Source organism: Cyrtonyx montezumae, unplaced genomic scaffold, assembly GCF_038088225.1.
Source record: "Cyrtonyx montezumae isolate F1298 unplaced genomic scaffold, pur_monq_1.0 scaffold_8, whole genome shotgun sequence".
NCBI lineage: Eukaryota > Metazoa > Chordata > Aves > Galliformes > Odontophoridae > Cyrtonyx > Cyrtonyx montezumae.
The window spans coordinates 69,123,668-69,149,294 of NW_027072089.1; the positions used below are offsets into that span (position 1 = coordinate 69,123,668).

General features: G+C 37.9%; 1 protein-coding gene across 3 annotated transcripts in view; it reads left to right on the forward strand.

Moving 5' to 3' along the window:
* Nucleotides 1-25,627, forward strand: part of TRIO (trio Rho guanine nucleotide exchange factor) — a 230,644-nt gene that overhangs the window by 78,744 nt on the left and 126,273 nt on the right. For all 3 annotated transcript variants that reach the window (XM_065752445.1, XM_065752448.1, XM_065752446.1), the window contains exons 7-10: nucleotides 5,123-5,314; nucleotides 8,576-8,707; nucleotides 12,488-12,718; nucleotides 21,498-21,620. In XM_065752445.1, the coding sequence (XP_065608517.1) occupies nucleotides 5,123-5,314; nucleotides 8,576-8,707; nucleotides 12,488-12,718; nucleotides 21,498-21,620 (678 nt within the window). The remainder of the gene's footprint in view (nucleotides 1-5,122; nucleotides 5,315-8,575; nucleotides 8,708-12,487; nucleotides 12,719-21,497; nucleotides 21,621-25,627) is intronic.

Below are 25,627 nucleotides of genomic sequence, written 5' to 3' on the forward strand. Positions count from 1 at the left end.
GTTGTTACCTCTTTTTTCCCCTGTGTACTGCCTTTTCAGGGTCACGCCAAAGAATGACACAGTACACTGCTGCTTGTGTTAAGACACTAATCGTGTTGCCTTGCTAAGCTGAGCAATCTGTATTGTTGTTGTTTTTATACGTACACTCTTTGCAGGGAATAATTCTGCCATGAGGAATTTCTGGGTGTCGTAAAGCTTCTTTTCTTCTTCTGGCTAAAGGGTATTGTGTGAGAAAATAATTGTGCAATATATAGTAATGTATTTTCTGTATGTACTGCAGTGCAGTAAGTTGAGTTGTTCTCTTAGTTTTGTTACGTTACATGTAACACAGTGCAAGTGTGTTGTCACTTCAGCATTTCAGCTTTTAAACAGCTGGTGCATATTCAGAAGCTGCAGTTGCCTCATGCAGATTCACATGATATAAATGAGATGACCAGGAAAATATTTATTATTACCTCAGGCATTTAGTTAAAGAAAAAACAGATAATGGCTGTTTTTTCTTTAACTAAAATCAGGATGTAAATCCATGCCATGAATAAGAAGCCCATTCCTGAAACCAAGGGAGTGAGCACTGCTTGCTTAGAACAGTGCTTCTGAGGCATTGCACAAAATAGGCATTTGTCATTACTATCATGACAGTGGAGCTGCCTCTCCCTTCAGAATATGGAACAAAATTTGTTAATCAGTTAAACATGGTTTAATTGTACTTGGTGTTTGATATTCTTTACCTCTTTACCTAAATCTGGCTTTTTTGGGGTCATTGCATTCTAAAATACTGGAATTTAATCCTTTAGTAGATATGTCAGGAAATAAGGGATAGGATAGTGAGGAAAAAAAAATAGTTGAGACTAGACTAGTTAGGACTAGAGGGAATTGCTTCAAGTTACGCCAGGGGAGATTCAGTCTGCATGTTAGGGAATACTTCTCCAAAAGAGTGGTCAGGCACTGGAATAGGCTGCCCAGGGAGGTGGTGGAGTCACTGACCCTGGAGGTATTCAAGGAACATTTAGACATTGTGTTGAGGAACATGGTTTAGTGAGAACTATTGCTGATTGGTGGACGGTTGGACTGGATGATCTTGTAGGTCTTTTCCAACTCTGGTGATTCTGTGAGATTATTGTAGTTCTTTTTGAGGAGAGAACTGTGGTATGCATGGCTTAGAAAATGTTCAGCTGTCAGTACGTTTATTCATACTCATGCTACTGCAGTGGGCATTCCATGTTTGTGAAGTCAGACTGTCACGGGAAGCTGAATACATTTTAACCCCAGCTCGGTTTTGATTTATTTGGCTACTAGTGCTCTATCCTTCATATCTAACTAACATTTCAGAATTTCCATTGTGGTATGTAGGTGGCCCGAGTGGCACCCTTATATAGCCTGTTTTTTAAATTATTATTTTTTTACTTTTTATATCAACACACATTTTCTTGCCACTGGCTACATACTCATTTTCTTGATTAATTTGGCATTCTGGCATAGTCTCTGTTGTTTTAAAAATTTGTTTGAAATAAGAGTTCTGTTCTCTTACAGTTGTTTTGATCTGCTTACAAGGAAAGAGAAATAAGCAACATAGCACCATTGTGCTCAGTTTAAGTGATACGATGAGGTATGAATTGTCAGAAAAGTTTTATGCCCTCCCTTGCATTCATGCACACACAACTTATAGAGACCTGTGCCAGTTACCACTCAGAGAAGTCAGTCCTGTGAGGCCTGGGGGAACTGCAGCACTCCCTCCAGCTGGCTTGTAAAAGGTCCTTGGCAGGAGCTCGATGCTGGCAAGCGATTTCACCTGAGGGGACAGCTTCTATGTGGTGCTGGGTGCCCCCAACCTCTCTCGCTGGTAGGAGTATAGACAGGCTTTGGCACAACCTCCTCATCAGATCTGTGTGCAGTAATATAACAATACATATTTCTATCAATTTCAGGTTTTGTTCTTCTGTCACTTGTTTATTTGTTGCCTTTACTGGGGGCTGTTGCAAGTGGTTCTTACATGCATTGTTCTGTTTTCCTTGGCTCATTATGCTGTGTTCCTCAGCCCTTGACCAAGGGCAAGGCTGTGTTTCTGCTGCTGCTGACAGGTGCTTGGGGGCTCTGCAGCATTTCTTAGGTACTGGAATTTCAGGAAGCACTGCTCAAATAGTGAAGAAGACAGAAGGAGAGTGCAGCTCTGTGGGCCTGGGGCTTCAGGGAGTGCCAGGGGCCTCTTCCCAGAACTGGAGCAGCCGGAGGTAGTTTCCTTGCCCACAGGAAGCTTGCAGTTATTAAGGAGCTGTGTTGCCAAGTAGAGGAGCTGCAGGAGGAGGTCAGCAAACTTGCAAAGCATCAGAGATAATGAGAAAGAGATTGACCGGATCTTTTCTAGCTTGAAGATATGAAGCTACTAATTGTACCGAAGGGAGGGTCAGGCAGAGTCTGCTCCTGCCTGTTTGGGAAGTAAGGGTTTCCATGATGTTAAAGGTTGGATGATAATGGCTTCTGGCAAGAGGAGTAAGGTTCCTGCTCCACCTCAAGATTCACAGCTGTAGAATAGGTTCACTGACCTCATAACTGTTGAGGAGCCAGGAGCTGTGTCAAATGAAGCATCTGTATTGAGTGAGTATAAGCCTGTATGGCTTATTGCTTACTTATGGAGCAGCAAAAGGAAGCAGCAAGTGATAACAGTGGAAGACTCCCTTCTGAGAGGTAAAGTTTCGCAGATGAGGCCATCAGACTCCTTTTCTGTGGATGTTTGCTGCTTGTTGGGGGCCTTAGATTTGGGGTGTTGGAGGAGCACTGTCAGGGTTTGTCCAGCCCTCAGACTATTATCCTGCTATTCTTCCATGTGAGCATGCCTGTGATAACTGCCAACATGACCAGAAAAGTATCAAACATCACTACTTGGTTCTAGGAGCATTGGCCGAAGTCTTGGGGGAGCCCGGGTGGTGTTCCCTTCAGTCCTACTGGTGAGAAGGTAGGACTCGAGAAGAAGCAGACAGATCCTGCAGGTCAACAGGTGATTACACAACTAGTATTTGCACCAGGGTATTTGCTTCTACACCCATTGGAGCATTTACTGAGTCTTCAGAATGCTGGAAGATGCTTCCTTTTTTCATCCTCATGGGGGACTCAGTCCACCTCAAGACCTCCTGGTGGGAGAGCACTGCAGTACAGAAGTAATCCAGGAGGTTTCTGATATAGTTGATTGAGGAGTTGATGGAGGAAGTTTGTCTGCTGGAAACAGTTCTTACATCAAGGAAGAACTGGCTGTGGATATAAAGGTAAGCGACTGCTCTCACTGCAATAACTATGATGCGATGGAGCTCGTGATCTTGAGAAGAGGAAGACATTAAGCGGGATCACAACCCTGACCTGAGGAGGAGTGGATTTGTCCGTTTCAGCAGTATGCTTGGGGGAAACCTTTAGGATGCAATCCTGAAGAGAAGAGAGTTCCAGGAAAGCTGATTAATGTTCAAGTATCACTTCTGTAACTGAGTTATAGCCATCACACTGAGCATAAAGCCAAGGAACTGCAGCAGGAGGCTCACACAGGAGCTTCTGACAAGAATGGAAGTGCACACCGGAAATAGTGGAAGAATCATGTGACGTTCTAGGAATAGAAAGACACTAAATATGTAGAAATGGAGTAAGGAAAGTCCAAGTCCCCAAGTAAGGAATGAGAAGATCAAAAAGAGAGGTTTCTGCAACTGTATCAGCAGAGAAAGGAAGACTAGGGAAAGAGTAGGCCTGCTATTGAAATTGATCCTTTTTCTTTAGCACTGTCAAATTTTGTGTCCAGTTCTGGGCTGTACAGTATAAGAAGGGCATGGACTTGCTGAAGCAAGTGCAGCAAAGGGCTACAGAGATGATGAAGAGTTTGAAGCATCTGTTGTGCAAGAGTGCTGGGATTGGTTTCTTGGGATAAGAGAGTGCTCAGAAGGCTGTTTTATATATAAATGTATATTAATTAATATAAAAATATATTAAAAATATCTGATGGGAGGGAGTAGAGGAAGCAGAACCAGAGTTTTTGGCATGGTAGCAAATAACAGAAGTAATAAAAACAAGCTGAAATACAAGAAATTTTCTTTAAACATTAAAAAATAAAAAAATGTTTACTCTGGGAATTATTAAACAGTGGAACATGTTTCCCAGAGAGATGGTGTTGTTTCCATCCTTGGAGAATTTCAAAACCCCACTGAATGTGGTCCAAAGCAACCTACTCTGATTTGACTCTACTTTGAGCAGGGAGTTCAACTAGATGTTCTCCAGAGCAGATCTCCAACTTCAGAAATCCTGTGATTATGAGAACTTTATTCCAGAAATCTGAGTGTCAGCCTAGTTAGAAGTCTCAACCCAGAACTGTGTACATACAGCTCTGGAAGAGCTACTCAGAAACGTTTTGGTAGGGTAGTTAAGTTATTCTTGTTTCTGGCTTTGAAGAAATCAGAAACACTTGTTTGCTTCTTTTGAAGAACAGTTTGTTCATACAGAATGAAGAGCAGCTTTTAGATGCTTTAGGCCAAAATACACATGTGAGTTAAATGGAAAGAAAATTGCAATGACTTGAGAGCCGTCATTATGTAGTTTAAGTATGTTAGAGAAGCCTACTGGTCTTTGACCTTTTCTTGGTCTAGCTTTTCATGTTAAGCTCTGAAGCAAAACAGTGGCAGGAAAATTAAATCTAAACTACTGAATTCCTTAAAATGGAGTTCTGTATTTTGTTACTTAAAAAGTAGAAATGTTTTCAGAATTTGATGTAAAGATTTGTAGAGTGCTATTTCACTTATTCATATAATGGGGAGATCAAGTGCCTACTAATTATACTTTTTATTTCCTATATTGTCTGTGCTATGTGTATTTTTGACCCAAACATCTATGGTCAACTCTTTACTGTAATAATGGGTCCATAGCATGACTTTGTTTAAACTGATCATTGAGTAACTTATCCTTGCCCGTTGCTGATAATACAAACAGGCTGCTTACATTATACACCTAGATTTCTTTTAATGTCGGGCATGCAAAAATTAGTTATGCCAAACCAGTCTACTAAGTATTACTATAATAAAGAATGGTTTTATAGAAGTATAGCTTTACACTTAAGTGATCTACAAACTTGCGCTAATCTTTTACTTCTTCTCCACAGAACGTGTATGTAAACATAAACCGCATCATGTCAGTAGCAAATCGCCTGGTTGAGTCTGGCCATTACGCTTCACAGCAAATAAAACAGATTGCTAGTCAATTGGAGCAAGAATGGAAAGCGTTTGCTGCAGCCTTGGATGAACGTAGCACGTTACTGGATATGTCCTCCATCTTCCATCAGAAAGCTGAACAGGTTAGTGAATGTGGAAGGAGTCAAAAGGGAGCTTCCATGTTGGAATGGTGAATTGAGCTGTTGTACTTAATCCACATTGAAAGTAAATTGAGTGATTAAAAAGCAAGAATGCCAGAGCATTACTTTCTGCCGATTTCAGTGTTCAAATGAAAGTTTGTTCTCTATAGGACAGCTTATTGCCTTCATATTCTCCCCATTCTGTCTTGCCTGTACCAATGCAAGATCAATCTTAGCCAAATTACATATATGAATCAAAACAAAAGAGACATAAAAGCTAAGCTAGATGAAGATTTTAAGTTGAAAGAAGGAAAGATAAGCATTTAGCTTTAAATAGAATTAATATGATGCCTTTTCAACTTGCAGAAATCATTCACTGGTATTATTGGCCTTACCCCTCCGCCTCATTGAGAGAAATATTCAAAATCAGTCCTTGAGTTGTTAGAATTTAACTCATAGTAATTGCTTATAGAAAACTAGCTGAACTGGCCTGAACATTTAGAAGGTAATTAACTGTCTTCTGAATCTGAAATAGTGGAGGGAAATGTTTACTCAGTATCCTGTAGGAGATTTCTCCTAAGTTAAATAAAAAATTTAGCTGTGGGCCCATACCAATTATTTTAATTAAGTCATTATCTGTGTGCAACTGCAAGAGAGGAGGCATATGTAGGAGAAATAGGAATAAATATCCCCAAGTTAATAGTCTCAATGGTGAAAGCATGTTTTTCCCCTCAAGGGAATTCAGTTCTGAAGGATTTGCAATGCATGTGCTGTTGAGTCACCCATTGATATTGTAGAGTGTCTGCTGTGTACATCTCTGGTGGATTTGGAGAGCTGAGGTTCTTGGGTGGATATGACTGACTGATCTGATACACTACACAGCTGCCATAAATAATTTTCTTTCCATTTGCCATGCTAAATTGGCTGCTAAATTGTCCAATATAACTGTAGGATAACTGAATGGACCAGTTAGGAGCTGATAACTACAGAAATCTAGAGGCTGCACACTTTGTTACTTAAGAAGATTTTTTCCCCCCATTTTCAACTAACTATACAGAAACTCTGTGTAGTTTTCCAGAGATTAGAGAAATGAGCATAAGATGCAAATATACAGTGCCTCTCATTAGTGATGGCATTGGTTTAATCTTAGAAAGCTTAAGGTAAAGTACATGAACTAGTGACACTGTAATAAATATTTTTAGGAGATCTTAAAGAGAAGTCACTTTAAAAAAAAGGAGGAAATGGTTTTCTGTTGTAAAAGATAGCAACTTGCTTGAAGCATTTGATAGATACAGCTTGGAAGTTTGGCAGCATAGATGCTTTTCTAATTCATGGGTTATTTGGCTTAATGTTTATTCACTGTTGGCTTTACGGGTGGGAGAAAGATGGGTAACTGCAAGAAAGATGAAGAGATGGGTATACTCTGACCTGAAGCGTTATCTTTTTCTGTGAAAAATAATTGTTTTTTATTAGAAGTCTAGAGAATAGATTTTTCGTGTGCATGCTGGCCAGCTATAGTAGGAATTCATGTTACCTTCTTCATCGCTAAATGCATACATACAAGAGGAAACAGAAAATATTGCAGCATCTGCTGGGATTAATTTATGTAGTCTCTCTAGTTGCTCCTTCTGAAGTTTTCACTTGATAACTAACTATGATGGATTGATACAGTTGCTTTGTAAGCTATCTGGACATGATATATTAGCATTTGCGTTAACAGTGGAGAGTGAGTCTGGAATGAGAGAGATAACCCCTTAAGAGACACAAAAATGACTGAAAAATAAGTAGTGAAAGAAGAAATGCATCCTTTTAAAATGCCTATTTACCCTTGCAAGTGACAGATAAGGGTTGTTACCTCCACAGACACAAGTGAAGACTGCCCAGTTGTCAATGCATGCTGTCTGAAACAAAAGACTCAGCTCCATGGTCCCACACAAAGCTTCTTTTGATGTTTAGTGCTTAATGTTAGAGATTTTTAGAACTGACCCTTAAAGAAATGAGAATTATCAAAGAAATAAGCATTTTATCATCCTGTCTTCCAGCTGTCATACAATAACATAGTACCAAATTACTTTTTCATCAAAAGGTTACACGTGATCCAGGAAGTAAGTAACATATGATGAGAGAAATGGCTTGGCCTCTTAAAACTTTTGGGATTATTGAACTTCTCACAAAGAGAAGATAGATTTATTTTGCCAGATACCATGTGTGCTTGGCTATACTAAGTTTAACAGCTGTGAAAAAATCTGTAAAAACAGATTATTTTTTTCCTCTTTCCTTTCCTAGCATAACAAGGGTATAAAATTCATGCCCCCTAGCTGTCAAAAATAAGTTGACAGAACTTCAGATGTGCATACAGCTATGACAGCTTCTCTTCTGTCAAGATAACTTAAGCTTCAGAGATAAATTGTCTGTAGAAGAGATTCTGTCTCAGTATCCTCAATTTCCCCTGAAAAACTTGACTTGAACAGCTATGCTGACATAGCTGTGTGCTCAAGTACAGTGTTAGTCCTAAGAGACCCCTGCTTGAGTTGTAAATCCCTTACAAGCTTGCTACAGTAGTAGCTTGCCAAATGAATTTAGTGCTTATGTGTGGAGAACTTAGTACTTTGGGGATGAAGGTGTGAATTTCTTGTGTTTTACCACTGCTTTGCCTATTTGACAGTCTCTTTCCAACAAGACAGCTACGAAGTGTTTCAGTGAACAGTTCACCATTAATTCTACATATATAAGTGTGCATGCAAAATAATCTGGTTTTCTACAAAGGTTTTAAACAGGTGAGGTGATGACTTAATATACCATGAATATCTATCTACACAGGAAACTGACAGGAAAGAACTGAGGGTCTTGACTTGAAAGCTTTACCTCTTTGTGTAGACAAGATTTTTGTTGCCTTTCATGCATCAGAAATAGTAGATGTGTAGTGAAATAAACTCTTTTTTAGCTGCAAATTTGAGAAAAGGAGCAAGAGTAAACTTGAAGTGTCAGCGTTGCCAGCAGTTTAATTGGTTATGAAGGCTGCCAACATCTAATTAAGCCTGCCAGTATGTGAAGGGCTGAAAGAAAGTTTAGTGTAGCTAAAAGCATGAGTATCATTAGACTTGAATATTTGTTTGTACTCTAATATGTTCATTTTGTCCAGTTCAGAAAAAAACACATTTAACAATTCTCACTGTTAAATCCTCATCCTTTCATGTATTTCCAAAGTATATTTACCTGTTGAAAGAACTCCAAATTAAGTACAGTGTCTTTTCTCTGTTGCAGTACATGAGCAATGTGGATTCTTGGTGTAAAGCTTGTGGTGAGGTGGAGCTTCCTTCAGAACTGCAAGATTTAGAAGATGCTATCCATCATCATCAGGGGATATATGAGCATATTACCTTGGCTTACTCTGAGGTATGTATCTTGTTTGTTTTCTCAAGTTGCTGCCTAGATAATATGGTGTTATTTGAAGATTGGCTTGTGAACTGCCATCACTTGTTGGATAGTGTTTTAGTTTTAGTTGAAACCTCAAATGCCAGGTTTGTTTTTTTTTTTTTTTCTTAGTTGAGTGTACTGGATGTTGCTATTAGTCATATTTAAACTTGAGTTTTACATCTTAATCTTCTCAAAGAAATTTAAATATGGTATGAAAGTGATGTGAACAATCCGTGTAGGGTATTAAGGATGTTTAGTTTACGTTTGCATATTACTACATTTTAATAGCAGTATGATACTGTCATTAAAATACTTATAAACTATCTGGGTGTTCTTTGAGAAAGTACTCTGCTGGTATGTTTGCTGATAAGGCGGAGATATTGAGAGCATGGTCAGCAGGTCGAGGGAGGTGATCCTTCCCCTGTACTCTGCCCTGGTGAGTCCTCACCTGTAGTACTGTGCCCAGTTCTGGGCTCCCTGGTATAAAAAAGACAGGGATCTCCTCAAAATAGTCCAGCAGAGGGTTGCAAAGATGATAAAGGGCATGGAACACCTCTCTTACGAGGAAAGGCTGAGAGACCTGGGTCTGTTCAGCCTTGAAAAAAGAAGACTCAGAGGTGATCTGATCCACATCTATAAATATCGAAGGAGCAAAAGGCAAAGGGATGAGGCTGGACTCTTCTCAGCAGTGTGTGGTAATAGGACAAGGGGAAATGGCCACAAACTGATGCATAGGAAGTTCAAATGTATTTGGGAACTTCTTCACCAGCGCAGTGACAGAGAAGTGGCACAGGCTGCACAGAGAGGTGGTGGAGTCTCCTTCTCTGGAGATATTCAAGACCCGCCTGGACGCCTACCTGTGCAACCTGGGCTAGGGAGCTGCTTTGGCAAAGGGGTTGGACTCGATCTCTGGAGGTCCCTTCCAACCCCTACCATTCTGTGATTCTGTGATTTAAATGTGTTTTGAATATCAGTCTCTGAAACTGTCTGACATAAAAGACTTGACCAGCAGATCTCATTTTACAACCCAGAAGTTTTATACTTAGTCCTGCCAGCTTTGAAGGCACTTCTATGAACCAGCAAGCCCTGTGTAGTCAGCATTCATAAGGTAAGCACATCCTGTGCTGCTGCTCTAATCTTGGATTCTCAGCACAATAAAATAGTTTTGAGAATGCTTCTTAGCATTTCTAATATTTGTAAATAGAGCTTAAGATAAAATGCTTATTCTGAAGGTGGCTTAAAAATGATAATCTAAGTACCTATCCTTCAAATTTTGAGTTCTCTCGTACTTCAGTTAGCTGAACTGAGAAATTGCATGGATGCTGACTGCACTAATAGCTTACAGCTATTTTTTTTTAATCTTAATTTTTTTTTCCAAGGTCGTTAGCATCACAGAATTATATTATTTTGGTGTTAAATAGAATTAATATTACTCTGAATTAAATAAAGCAGTTTCTGGTCCCATGAAAATTTATGTGAAAATATTCATTTGATTAAATAATGATTTAAAGTGCTCAATGGTCACAGGACAGTTTAGGGTACAGCTTGCATATTTTAAAAGGTAGTGATGTGGCAATGAAGCACTGTTTGTGATTTATACACTACATAAAAGACTAAACTACTTTCTGGTGAACCAACTCTGTGGTGGGCAAGTGAATCATAAGGGCAGTAAAGGAATGTAAGGTTAGTGCTGATGATCAGATTGTATTGCTAGCATATAAAAACTGGATTTTTTTGGATACTTGCCATCTTAGGGCATGCATAAATGTCGTTACTGTTAGTCAGATGTCCAAAGTTCATGAGTTGCTGTGCAAAGCACATGCTGATATCTCTATTCCGCATACCATCTTTGCTGATAAAACTTGTGATCTTGTTTGTATGTCTTAATTCATTCTTAAGACCCTGTTTCATGGGAAGATTTGTTTTCTTCATTGTAAACTTTCTTTGCTGAAATAATCTCTTCTTTTAAACAATACAGAGATATAGCATGTTTGTAGTAGATGAATGTGAAAGAGACTGTCTGAGGTGTATGCTCTATGAGAATTCACCAAGGAATAAAGGTTAGGGCTGCCTGGAATAATGATTACACAGCTTGGAAGTTAAAACACTGGAGTTCTTTGTGGATTTTTTTGTTTGTTTTTCTTTTTTTTTTTTCCTTTTCTTTGATGTGCTTTTTAACAGGGACATGAATGAACTGGAGTCTGCCATTAACTGTAAATAAGTACTGTGAATTACCATGGTATATACTGTTTGTTTCCTGATGATGCGTGATCAAAATAAATTAGATAGGTAGATAATAGGTTTGCTCTCACAAACACCCTGAAAATTTATTTAGGGTTTCAGAGCTGTGGCTTAGACACTTTTCTTCTGCTTTTTTCCATCTAGTAAAGGAGCAGCTTATTCTTTAGATACCAGACTTTCTGGAGAAATAGTAGTCAGAGTTGTATGTACAAGTCATGTTCCTCTTCTGGACATAGTTTTATTTCCCCTCAATTAAATGTGCATTCCCTTTCAAAGACTGATGAGAGTTATCTTTCTATGTACAAATGTTATAGAAGTTTTACTTATCATTATGTGTAGGACTTCATTTCTGTTGCAGCACAGAGCTCCTTTCATATTGTGATAAATGGACAGTGGTGAGAGAGGAGCACTGTCAATTACCACATTTCATCGTTCATTTTAGATTGCTGTGTCTTGACAACTTGATTTCACTGCATAGTGGTAGATTAATTTTAGTAGATACATTTAAGGCTAGACCGGAACCTTATTTTACTGAAAATAATTACTGTTTATTACTAAAAAGGAACTTACCTATGCTTACAAGCTTAGATGACTGGTGTGCCACCAGTTCTTTACTGATGGGTGAGTGATACCAAGTTGTGATAGTTCTCTGTGCTTCATGTTAAAAGTGACAGAATAGCTAACATTAATAAGAAGTACTTTCGACAGCCTTGGCAAATGCTAAATATCAGTAGTGACTGGATAAGGTAGGATTATGGCTTTTTAATTAGCATGCAAAATAAATATTTTTGCTGTGGTTTGGGACAGAGAAGACAATTATAAATGACTGCTCTTTCTTATCACCATCAGTAGTTGAAACACGTTTTGGAAAATAATATATTTCTGCTTCTTGAAATAGTTTAAAGCAAATCAAGTATAAGTCTGTCATAACACTGTTTTGTCTTTGGCTTGCCAGTACCAGTAATAATCTAAAAATTGTAAATCAGAATCAGATCTGATCAAAGTGTGTACTGTGTCCACATCTGTTGGTCTAAATGCATTTATCAGATTAATATTAACCTGTAAAAAGTAACTTCCTTGTTCCCTCTCACAGCAAACGAAGAGGGAGAGATGATACTGGAAATGCAGTTCTGGACCCTTGTATAATTTTAGGGGCTTTACAAACAAAAGGGAAGTGAAACTTGGAAGAGCTTCTAAGTTAGAATTGAATTAAAAAAAAATAGTGTTAAGGAGAAGCACACTTAGGGAAAGACAGGCTGTTATTTAAAAGAGTGGTGCTTCTTTAAATTATCTAGCATAGAGTAAGCATATAAAAATGTAGTTATGTGGGTTTTTTTGGTTGTTGTCTTTTTTTTTTAAATAACAGCTGCACATAATCACGCCTGGAATAATAGAAATCATCAGTATTACTCCTCTCCTTCTTAAAGAATATCTAAAATAGGAAGCAGAGGGATTGAAAAAGCAGACTTAATGAAATTCTGGCAAGACAAGTAATTCTTTGTGCTTTCTGGTGACCAGGTGAGCCAAGATGGAAAGTCACTGCTTGACAAACTTCAGAGACCTTTGACTCCTGGAAGTTCCGATTCCCTCACTGCTTCTGCCAACTACTCAAAAGCAGTTCATCACGTTCTGGATGTCATCCATGAAGTACTTCACCACCAGCGCCAACTGGAAAATATTTGGCAGCATCGAAAGGTTCGCTTGCACCAGCGGCTTCAGCTGTGTGTTTTTCAACAGGATGTTCAACAGGTAGGTTGTATTCCATGTTGTCTAAACGCCTGTCTGTTCTGCTAAATTTTGTTTTGATGATGGTTGCAGTACCAGCTAGATTTTGATTACTGGACCCCTGTTATCTCATTCAACAATTGAATAGTCCCATGGAATCAGCAGGTCAAGGGAGGTGATCCTGTCCCTATACTCTGTGCTGGTGAGACCTCTCCTGAACTACTGCACCCAGATGTGGAGCCCTCAGTATAGGAGAGATGCAGACCTGTTGGAGCACATCTAAAGAAGGACCAAAGAAAGGATCCAAGGGATGAAACAGCCTCCCTATGAAGGCAGGCTGAGGGAGCTGGGGGCTGTTCAACCTGGAGAAGGCTCGGGGGAGACCTGATAGCAACTCTAAAATGTCTGATGGGAATTTAATCAGAAAGAAGGGGACAGAATCTTTAGCAAGATCTGTTGTGATACAACAAGGGGAAATGGTTTCATACTAAAAGAGGGGTGAATCACATTGAATATAAGGAATATTTTTTACAGTAGGGTATTGAAGCACTGGAACAGATCACCTGGAGGGGTGTCTCGTCCCTGGAGACACTCAAGGGTCAGGCTGGACAGGGCTGTGAGCAGCCTGATCTAGCTGTAGATGTCCCTGTTCATTGCAGGGGAGTCGGACTAGATGGCTTTTAAAGGTCCCTTCCAACTCATACAATTCTGTGGTTCTATGATTGTCCGACTGATTTCAAGTTAAGTATGTTATGAGAAGTGTCATGGGAAGAAACTGTATTTAGAAGTTAGCTCCACTTAGTTCTTTTTTTAATGATCTTCTCTTGTTACTTCAATTCATGTAGGAATTTCTTCTAGAGAGAAGCTGTTCTCAGCTTGTACTAGAAGCTGATACTCACTGATATTCACATTCTAGTTAAAATTCTTAACTTGGTGTCAGAAAAGAGGTTCGTAGTATTAACATACAGAAAATGAACAGCTGTATTCTGTAACAAAGTATTAGTTTCATATCCTCATTGGTACTTGTGTTGTTTTCTTTTTTTAAATCTGAGCATATTGTACTAAAGAGGTATAAAAAATACAGATTAGATGACTTTCTGACAGTGTCACCATCCTGCTTTCAACCAAAACAGTTTTGACAGCACACCGACATTTGGTTGTTGCTGGATGATGGGTGTGTGCCTGGGATTGGGCTGGGACTAGTGCTGCATTCATAGTGCAGCTGCAGTTAACGGGGCGGAGCCAGGACAGGTGCCTGAATCAGGCCAAGTGTTATTCCATAGCACGTGACACCATGCGGAAGGACATAATGCTGTGGGGAGTCCGCTGGGGGTGGCTGCAGCTCAAGGGTTATGGGTGTCAGTCGATGGAGGTGAGAGCTTGTGGTGCTGGTGGGCATTGGCTGGTTGTGTTGGTGCTGTGTGTTGGCAGGTAGGTGGAGAGTGATTGCGTTGTGGCTATACATATATCATTATTGTCACACTTTTCTTTCTGTTTTCCTTTTCTGTCTTAGTAAAATATTTTTATCTCAGTCCATGAGTTCTTTTGTTTCCAATTCTCTCCCTCCTTCCACCTGGGGAGGGAGGGAGCAAATGGCTGTGTGGTGCTTAACTTACCTGCTGGGTTAAACGTCAGTGGTCATTATTGAATTAGCAGTTATCAGCTGCCGTATTTTTATGATGATGATGACGTTTATAGAAACTTAAGTACAGAAATTACTATCTCTTTTGGACTTTGTTTTAGCTTAGAAACTTAAAGCTATAGAAAACTCCTTTGTAAGTGGATATTCATTAAACTTATAATGCTTGCTTTAGTCTGCAGCTGATAGAGATATTGGTAATTTATTTTGTATATCTATATCATAAAAAATAAGAAAGACCAACACTTTCTGATGGCATTCTTTCATTTCAGTGTACAGGTGTTTACAGCTCAGAAATTTGTGAATGTGGATTTTAGATAACCAGACATACATTCTGTTAAAATAATGTCTCTTCCACATTTGTTGCACTTCGTGTAAAATTTCATGTACTTACCTGTTGCAAAATGATGCTAGGTGTGGGCAGTTGGGAGTGAAGTAAGCTGGTTTCCATAGTTTGCAATAATTGACAAAGTGGTTTAAGTCTGGCAGGGATAAGGGTGAGCAATCTTGTTAGCTCAAATTTCTGTACCAAATCCTATCTTTTCCTATAAGTTAAAGTTAAAAAAAAAAAAAAAAAGAACTAAGTGTAAAATTAGTAAAAATGTTAATTACTTTTAAAAAGAAAAAGGAAAAAAAATGGGCAATATTCAAAAGGCAAACTGTTTTCCAAACTGTCGGTAGTCAGCTGTGACAAAGGGTGTGGAGTGAAAAATGTCAGCTGACAGGAAGAAAAAAAAAAAGCCAAATGACTGTTAAAAATAGTCAGGAAAGGCACAGAAAGCCACACCAAGAACAGTATTATGCCAGTATATAAATCCTAGAGGTTCCTCACCACTGTTGTAACATCAGTAGTAGCTGGTCAGGAGGGTCTGGTGTTTGGTACTCGCATGTATGGTCAATGAGGAGCACCTGTCAAAACTGTCAAGGCAGAATCCACAAATGAATCCACCTGTATGTAGTCTTCATAAGAAATTTTCAGCAATTGAAATGATGGTTTGTTTCTCATACAATTAAATAGTTCCTTTCAGCTGTAGCCTTGTCCCAAAAGTGAGGATTGGGTCCTGAAACTTGCTCCTCTAGTTTGAATTCAGTCTGGGGAGGAAGTACTTAGCCAAATGATCTCCTGATGTTGTTTGCCAGATGCATAATTCAGGTCTGAGGCCCATAGGCCAGGCTGCGGGCAGTTTATTACCCAGGGGAAGGTGTTCATTAAATGTTACAGTGAGTCTTACTGTGCTGATTCTACTCTTTGATTTGTTATCCTGGGAGTCATAAAATGTTAAATTCTCATTTTCTTTTACTTCCCAGTTCGTGGCTCTGAGTGGAGTTAGCTCAGAAACTGCTTCTTTCTGCAGTGGTTTCTTTAAAGTCATTGTAGAATCATGACCTGCTTCTTCAGCAGAGAGCTGGATGTTCCTTCTCTGTCTGAGACCAGTCAGCTGAGAGATTGGGCTGTCCTTTGTTTTATTTGTCTAATAGCCATTAACCAGCCACTTTGGAAGAGTTGCATGTGGTGGTTTAACTATTTGCTATGTTACTTTAAATTAGCTTTAGATATTGATACAATTTAGACACTGCCTCTTAGTTGATCACAATGTGAATAGTGGTTTATGTTCCCTTTGGAAATACAACTTCTCATTTCATGCTGTAAGACAACGATAGTTCAACATCCAGGCCAGATAAATTTATCAAACAGTGGCAGAAGCATTAAAGAAAATGGTAAGTAGGTGATGCTTTTTCCTTACTTTGGTAATTTGTAGATTTCTCAGCTCTGAAAATCCTCAGGAAAAAAAAAAAGTGATCTTAAACAAGAAAGGTTCTTTTTTTCTAACAATAGAAAGAGAAAACAAACCTAAACCAGGCAATCTGATTTGTCGGAGAAATGTTAGCTCTTCTATTGAATATTTGTTGGCACTAATTCAGTGCATGAAATTACTTGATTTTGAGACACTGCTACTATTTATATCCAAGACAGTTATGGTATGGTTTGTATAGAGCTTCAAAGGAACTTTCTCAAATATCTTGTTTCTCATTTGCACTATTTCAAGCTTGTTAGCTTTTTTTCAAACCTTAATAAATAAATTCATTAAAGATTGTCTAGCAATTAGAGTGAAAATCTTTTTTCATTATTGCCAGTGAAGTTAAATGTAATTTTTTTCCATATTAGAATGAACATTCACAGGCATTACATCAGGGAGAAATAAAGTAGCTAGGGGAGAGTGCAACAGGGCAGTAAGTACAAGCCCTAGGGTGGGAGTAGAATGCTGCTTCTGCATAAGAATTTATTTCATGGTCCTTGCAGCCATCTAGCATCATAGAGGTGGGAAGTGGAGACTGTAAATTGATTGGCAATGTGTGAGTATGGCTAATAACAATTTATGTTTGTCTGGATGAGGAGCTGCAAGATATGATTTAGTTGCCTGTGGTAGCAGTGGTAATGAGAAGACGTTTGTACTAGATGATCTTATAGGTCGTTTCCAACATTGTGATTCAGTGAAATAAGTGCAATTTCTCTTCAACTGTCTGTAGTTAAAAGACACATAGTGACAAGCAAACAAGTTACATTTTAAGTGAGTTTATAACTGCCCTTCAACGTGAGTTTGTTATTTCTTCCTCTTCCCATTCCTGGCTTAATTATTATTAACGAAATAAGTCAGTTCGTGAAAATATTGAGTCGCAGAGCTGACTGGAGGAGGGAATTGGCTGTTAACACATCTTTTCCTATTCCACCTGTCTACCTTAAAAAACTGTTGTGTTTTTTTTTTCTTCCCTGTTTTGTTTAGTATTGGAATGGGATTCTAGTGAAGCTTTCAAAATCCATAAAAACATTACAGTTCTAGTTAACTATGTACACCGAGAATAATCTCCTAAATTACTGGAGCAAACAGTTTAACAGTATGGAAAGTAGCTCATGGAAATCATAAAAGTAGTAGGTAAAAATATGAGAGTAGTAATTGATTTATATTAATTTCAAAAAAGGAGGTTTTTTTTTATATGGAAGAATTTAAAAATATCAGGTCACTGACTGTTGCATTCAATTTTTGTAAATAGTTGTTGAATACAGAGCATGCTAATAGAAGTGTAACGTTATGCTTAAGAATTGACATAAGCTTACCAAAGCAAAATACATATTAGCTTTTCAACTCAGAAAAGGAAAGGAATTGGCTCTGACAATCCCGGTAGGAAAAAAATAAAGCAGTATTGTTATAACAATATGGAGTTTTATACTGCTAGGCCACAGAAAGTCAAAACTGAACATTAACAGTTTTGGAACAATACTGCTGACACTCAAACAGTGAAAACTTTTAGGGCCTGAAGAATGGCATTAATAGTTTGCAGATCAGCAATTAGTAAAACATACTTGTAGAATTTGATTTAAAACATCTATTTATTCAGTCTCCACTAACCTTGGATGGCTTCTTTATCTGTTCTGGATAAGTTTGCTGCTTCTCCTTCCTTGATCTGCCTTCCTCAAGGACTCTGCCCGAGTTTTTGTTGAAAAAGTCATTTGTTTCAGTTTTGACTAATGAAGGGTGGGTCAAGAATGCTTTCTAGTTGCTCAGCATCAAAATACCACTGATTTCACTGCCTGATTCTACTGTGCTGTTTTGAGGCAGTGCCAGTGTGAATTGCTTCTTTAGGACAGAGAGTATTTCTACGTTTAACTGCTTGAAGATCAGAAATTCAAAGATTTCCACCTTCCCCTTCTGAGCTTAATGTCTGGAAAGTAGCACCAAGTAAATCAGAAAAATGTAAGTGTACATAGTAGCTAAAGGGAGTGGGGGGAATGGATTGGATAATGATGTGGGGAAAAATTGTGAGAATGAGCGTGTTGAATCTGCAGAATATTAGCTGTCTATAGTTTGTATCTATAAACAGCATACACAAAACATATTTTGCAGCCATGGATGTTGATTCTGTGAAGATGAAACCATCTTTCCATAGTAATTATGTCTACGATATATTCTGTATCAGTGCTTTAATGATAAGCATTTTTTTTAGATCCTATGATGGCCATAACGATGGTTCTGCTGAGGCCGCAGTTACAGCTTAATTGCATCTTATTAAAGGAACTTGCTGTAACGGAGAAAAATATTATTCACCCTTTTGATGAAAAGAGTTGAGTATCTGAAGTTACTGTGTATTACTGCACTATGAGAGTGATTTCCATGTACCTTCAGTATTAGACAAGTCCTTAGTGGGTTGGTATAATCTGTGTGATAACTCTTCAATAACTCTTCAGGAGGAGGAGCAAAAATGCATTAAGATTCAAATGGCTAATACCAATGTAAATTAGTGATGTTATCCTTTGGTTGAAGTGATATGTTAAAGTTCTTAGTGATGTGTAAGTGAAAATTCTAACTTGGACTCTGATTTTACGTGCTGTGAAATTTTCAAATAAAGGGTTACCTCAGTTTTGTTAAGTACTGGGGTAAGAAGGCTAAGCTGTAATACGTGGTTTGGCTTAGAGGCAGCAGTGCTTCTCAAGTTCAAGTCACGCTCTGTGTTCTGGATTTCTGTGACGGTTTCTTGAGAAGTTCCTGAGCATTATATGGCACAAAACTTCTTCCTGTGCTGCTTTTACCTTCTTAATCTGTTTTCTGGGACAGATCTTGCTGTTGATTTTGTTAGCTTATAATCGCCAGTAGTCTCCAGAGTCCAGTCTAATTCTCTCATCCAAATGTCTCTCTTCAGCTCTTTCAATAGTGAGAAAAGCAGAGTGGGCTACTGAAACTAGTTAAAAGCCTTGATAGTACAAAATTTGCATGTAACTGAATCCAGATTTATCTCCTCATTGTGCCTTCTCCCATTAATTGTTACCCTTGAAAGAAGCGAATGAAAATGTATATTGACGTAAAATAACCATTCATTTGGCAATACTTAACAGGAAAAACAAGTGTGTACATACTATAGAGATTTATTGAAGTGCTGGCAATTGGAGATGGGGACATTATCTAGCATTATAGGGTTGTTTATTGTTTAAAAGATATCATATATAAGTGGATTTGCAAACCAAAAAAAGATTCTAACAGTCAAGATAAATGAGAAAATCACACTGCGTTATTTCATTTTGTGTACTAAGGAAAGCCTGGATATCTTGTATGGGAATAGTGTTTGGGATTAGGGTCCCTTCCAACTCAGGATATTCTGTGATTATGTTTCTATCAAATGCAGCCAGGATGTTACAGGAATAGTTCTTAAGTCTGATTGTATGGAGGCAAGAAAAATCATCACTGCACTAAATGTCAAATGCTTTCAGTACTGAACAAGTACAGTGGAAGGAAGAAGGGAACCCCACCCAAGTTATTATATTAGAGTCAAGGACACCAGTAGATATGGAGAAAGAGAAGGTATGGCGCTCTAGCCAGGTCTATTTCAAAATGAAGCAAAATACAACATTTTTTAATTTCTCTGCCTTCTATTGGGCTGAAAGGAAAATCCTGAGTTCAGCAAAAACTGCAGAGCCCTGTACATGGAGAGGAACAGGCCCAGACACCGGTATATGCTGGAGCCACCCAGCTCAGAATCATGTTTGGTGGAAAGGACTTGAGTATTCTAGTGGACATCAAGATGACCATGATCCAACAATGTGCCATTGCCACAAATAAAACTGATGCTATCTAGAGCTGCTTTAGGCAAACTATTGCCCACAGGTGTAGGGATAGGATCTCTACTCAGCACTGATGAGATCTCACAATGAGTGCTGTTCCAAATCTGTGCTTTCCACTACAAGAGAGAGATGGACATAATGAAGAGAGTCCAACAGAGGGTCATGGAAATAATGAAGGGTCTGAAGCATCTCTTCTATGAGGGGAGGCTAAGACCTGGTACTATAAGGCATGGAGAAGAGCAAGTCTGGGGAGGATCTGGTCTGTATGTACAAATACCTAAAGGGAGAGTGTAAAGAATATGTATCCAGACTCTTTTCAGTGATGCCTAGTGGCACAAGGGGCAATGGCACAAACTGGAACACAGGAGGTATTCAAAAGCTGCCTGGACATGGTCCCTGGCAAGTGGTTCTGGGTGTCCCTGCTTGAGCATGGTTGGAGCAGATGGCCTTCAGAGGTCTTTGCCAAGCTCAACTATTCTGAGATTCTATGATATATTAAAAAGAATGCTGGAGATAAATATTAAGTAAACCATTCTGCACCTCTTTATAAGTACTGTGTAAAAATGATTATCTGGCTTGAAAAAAAAATACTCATGTGGAGTTGTTTTTAATTTGGTATAGTGTTCTTGAATCTCAAAGTATTGAACAAAAAATTAAATACCATATGCATGCTTATTAATGAAAAAATTAAAGTACTGCTAAGATGTATTAGTTTGGAGAGAGACCAGATGGTTTTGTTTGTTCACTCATCAGAAAATTGGTATATGTGCAGTAATTCTTTGTGTTAACTGGCAGGAACTAATTGCATGTACAACTTACTATTTATAAATCTATCAAACCAGTGATTGTGATAGAAGCTTTAACATCCTTAAAATGTCTTTAGTTCCTCATATTTTCAGCTATAAAATTTACAATACACAGTGAAATCTATTTGATGTTTTAGGCAGATACTTCCGTGGAACTGGGGAGACTTCTTCATATGCTCTGAATGTAGATATCATTCTTCTCATAAGCATTTCAATTATATTGTGTTTTAAATAAAATATTTTTCTAACAAATCTTTCTTTTTGGCTTCACAATATGAAGTAAGGGAAAATTCTCTTCCTCTAATATAAAACTTGTCTGTTATTCACAAGCACTATTTGGAAATGTGCAAACTTTCATTAGTGTTTGTGACAGAGAAATGTGAGCTGAATGCACAAATCACAGAGACCATCACCAGGGGTTTAGCTACTTTAATCAAATTAGCTGCCAAATTGATAAATGCATAGAAGTTATGCTGTCTTTGGTAGGCTTCAAAATAAATGTATTTTAAATCATTGAATTTATCTAGCTTGAACTAGTTATTGCCTTAATCTAAGTTCATGTAGTTGTTAATAAGGGGATGTAACTAAAAGCCTTCAGTGGCAGTAATGCAGTTTAATCCATTAATACAGTACCTTATATGCTTAGTTTCTTAGATAGTTGTCTTTTTATCACAACAGTTGAATTCATATTGAAACAAAATATTATTCGGTGTACCTATTGTCGCATGTTTTTCTTTTGCACCACAGGTGTTGGATTGGATTGAAAACCATGGAGAAGCCTTTCTTAGCAAACACACTGGAGTGGGAAAATCCCTGCATCGGGCTAGAGCATTACAGAAACGCCATGAAGACTTTGAAGAAGTTGCACAGGTGAAAATGTCATATGCAGGACTGAGCACTTGTTGTGGAAATATATGAAAACTATACTTGAGAAGGGAAAGGCTAGGCATAGAGAGCTCCACTAACAAAAATAAATAAATAAATAAGTGATCAGTTCTGATAATGGCCTATTTTATGTCTGTCATAAGCTTTTACTTATTTCTCTTCTGTGTTCCTGTTTCAAGTCAGAAAAAGGCAAACTTTCATGTCTTAAAAAATGGGAGCATTGAAGACCAAGAGAGCTGCCTTTAGTTGTCTGTTTATTTATTTGTTCTTTTGGAAAAAAAATGCTTTCAAAATAATTATAGAAAAAGAATTAAAGGCTCCTAAGAAACCAGGTGAGCCAGCAAACTGGCTTTATGATTTTTCTTTAAATGCAGTTGAGTTTGTAAATGCCCTCTTGTTTTGAATCACTCATACCCCGTTACTTTTTTCTATAGGAAGACTCTTAAGTTTTTGCCTTAAATAGAGCTGATGATAGAACTTCTAAACACGCTTTTCTGTAACACTTTTAAAATGTCAAACTGAATGAAATAGAGAGAATAAAGAATTCAGGGAGCAGAAAAAGGGAAAATTGGTTTGGATAATAGCCTTGAAAAGAAATGTGAACAAAACCCATGAGATTTTGAAGACTCAAATCCTTCCTATTAGTAGCATTCGCTGTCTGTTCATAATTATCAATTAATTAACATGCCTGATGGTCATCAAGAAAAAATTATTTAAGGAAGGATTGCTGTAACCCTTCACTCGAAACAGAAGGTGAATTACTAGAAAATACAAAGTGACTTGCAGGAGCTTTGTGGTGACTCCCAGTATAGTAGAAGCATCAGCGTTTTTCTGTTTAACAGCTAATTAAGCTCTGAATAAAATCATACTGTAAACACAATCTTACAGCACTCCAATGTCTGAGGAACTGAAATAGCTTCAGAAAATTTCCACAATATTAATTTCCTATAAAATTTTACAAAACAATAAAACTTTGCTAGTTTTAGATACTCATATGCTACATTTTCCATATACATATCTAATACCTCATTTCAAATAAAATCTGTAATGTTTTCCATGTGGATGTACTTACTTTTCTGAGTCAGAGAAGCAAGAATTTATTTGTGTAAGACGCTTAAGAAAATGTGAATGATCTCATACTTAATACTGTGTTATTTGAGCAAAGAAGAAAATGTTTGAGTTGACCAAAGAATATGAAGTATGTAGAACTATTAGTGAGATATAAACTGTTTAAAAAAAAAAAAAGTTGTTAATTTTCATTATATTTAAGATAGAAAGCTTTACAACAAATACTTTGCAAAAGTTTTCTAAAGTTGAATGCTACTAGAGTTTAAAATGATCTCTTGAGGGGATGAGTGGATTTTCTATTTTTGGCAATACTGAAAACTAGACTAGTTGAAGACCTTAAGTATGCTATGGGGAGCCATACTCTACTGACAGAATAATGGACAAAATGATCTAATAAGTAATCATTTTTAATATTTTTCATCTTTAACTTTTTGAATTTATAGTGACTGCCAAGAGAGACACACCCTCTGAATTTTTTCTCTTCTTTACTTTAACGCTGGATATAAGCAAGCTGCAAAAGACATTCCTGTTGTTGGTATTTTAAGGAAGGTTATGTTTAAGAAAGCAAGCAATTTTCAATTTCTTTAAATAACTTTCAGATAATATAATTTATTCTTTGCCTATGTTTCTAGCTGTCCCAAGTTTTGTGATTTTGGGGCTTTTTTGTGTGTGTTTTTGTTCTTATTTCTTTTTTCTTTTAGCTTGTTCATTTTGTTTTAAATAGGACTTTTGATGTCAGGGGTTTTCAGTCATCTCTATTCACAACTTGAGAGGAAGTGGTACAGCAAAGTTTTATAAAATACAGGGAGCCAATAGAAGTGTTAAAATGTTACTAATTGAAGTCTAACTCCAAAAGCTTCTATACTTGAACCAATTCTTACTTTCCTGTACCCATGAATGGCTGTAATGCACCAAACTAAAGGACTGTGTCTCATGGCCATCACAATATGCTGAAAAAAAGTATAAAAATGTCACCTTTATCCTCCCAATTGTTTGGGTTTGTTTGATGTCTGAAACTGAAGGATGCATCACAGCCATCGTTGAGTCATTGATGGACTTCTCTTGATTAGGCTAACTAGTTTTTGAACTCATTTATACTTTTGGAATGTACACCAGTTCCTGTGCCAATGAGTTCAGCAGTTTAATTGCTCCTTGGATGAAAAGTACTTTTGGTTTGTTTTTTTTTCTCATTTCAGATACGTTTTCTGATGCTTAAACATGATATTATCAGCTGAATTTAATGCGTAAATTGTTTTAATTGTCTCTACCTTAGATGTTTTGTATACTTCTATTAATCTTCCTCTGTCTGTATATGCATTCATCTCTCCCTCCCCTCCACAGTGCACTAAACTGTACTCACTCCTGTTGTATTTATTGTTGTTACTACTCAGGTAACAGGTTTGAGGGAAAGCTCCTGTCCCTTTTGTCCAGTCTTCTAACTGGTGACTGCCCCTCACTACCAATGCTTTCAAACTTTTCTCATTGCAAGTTCTTATTCCAAGCATTGGTTAGGAATAAGCATAGGACCGGGATCAGCAAGAGTTAGTAGAGTTCTCTTATCTGCTATGATTTCTATTCTGAAGGGCAGTTATTATCTGCCAAGTTAAGTGTTTGTGTTGTACTCCAGCTCTACTTGGAAGACAAATTTTAGTGATAAGGCATGTGTCTGCTGCTGGGGTTTGAGAATTGCAGCCTGCTTTGAAGCAGAATCTTGGTTGTCTTGAATTTGAAGCTCGGGTAGATCATCTTTTAGTTCACAGAAAAAGAAGCTTGCTGTGCCTGGGCCTGTTATGCGGAAGGTACTTTTGGAATTCATAAACAATGCTTCATATACAAGATAAAGTTTTCATTAAAATGGGAAGCTTTTGCTTCAGCCATCTGTAGCTGGGTGCGGTTCTTGGGGCTGATGAAGTATTTGTTGTTCGAGGAGTGCCTGGAGGATCTTCGGCTTTGCTCCTCAACACATGTGATTAGTGACTGGGAAACACAAAACATGGAGCACAGATCAGAGTGTATTGTGGGCCAGTGGGCCTGAGCTGGAGATGTTCAGCACTGAGTAATGCTCTCCCTGCTGAAAAGGGTGGGTTAGTGTTTGTATCTGCTGGCTTTCCCAGGGAAACTGGGAGGACTTCTCTGCCTCTGAATGCAAAAAAAAACAAAAAAAAAAAAAACAAACAAAAAACAAACAAAAAAAAAAGCTGAAGGTTGTGAAAAGCCTAAGATGCACTTAGTCAGAATCAAGAAGCAGCATGGACTAAATTCCTTACATAAGTGTAATAAATGAAGGGAGAACTCCCCTTCAGTATATGAAAGCTGCACTGAGTTGTGCCCTGGGCTTCCTTACCAAGCTCTCCCCAGAGAATAACTTGGATTTCTTACCCATTTGGTTGACTTTAAGGTCCAGGTTTGGATTTACCTTTCCTGGAGTCTGTGATACTAACAAGAAGTGTGACAATGCATTTATGTCAAAGAAAAGCATTTTTTCATAGGCTTAATTTATTCTGGCATACAGTGTTTTTATCTGACATAACTGATATGGGGAGGAGTTGGGATGGGAGAGCAAAAGGGAAAAGAGAAAGATGCAGTTTACATTGTCAAGGATTTTTTTTCGTAGTCTGTGGAACAACTTTATCAGAAGACTTTAACACAGTGACATCAGTAAAGCTTCTGTACTGTATTTTGAACTTGTTTTCACCAGAGTTCAAATCCTTCTGTGCTTTCACAATGAGTTCATGTTGAGAACCATTCTAGTGCATGAAAACCCAAAGTTAGATTCAAAAAAGGGGACACTCAAATTATAACACGTGTTCAGAATCAGTCCTACTTTGAATTAATGAGAATTGTAAACATGCAGAGTGTAAGTTCTAAGCATTAAGAGTTGTTAAAATCCCCCTATCTTTCCTGGACTGTAGCATGCTCAGCAC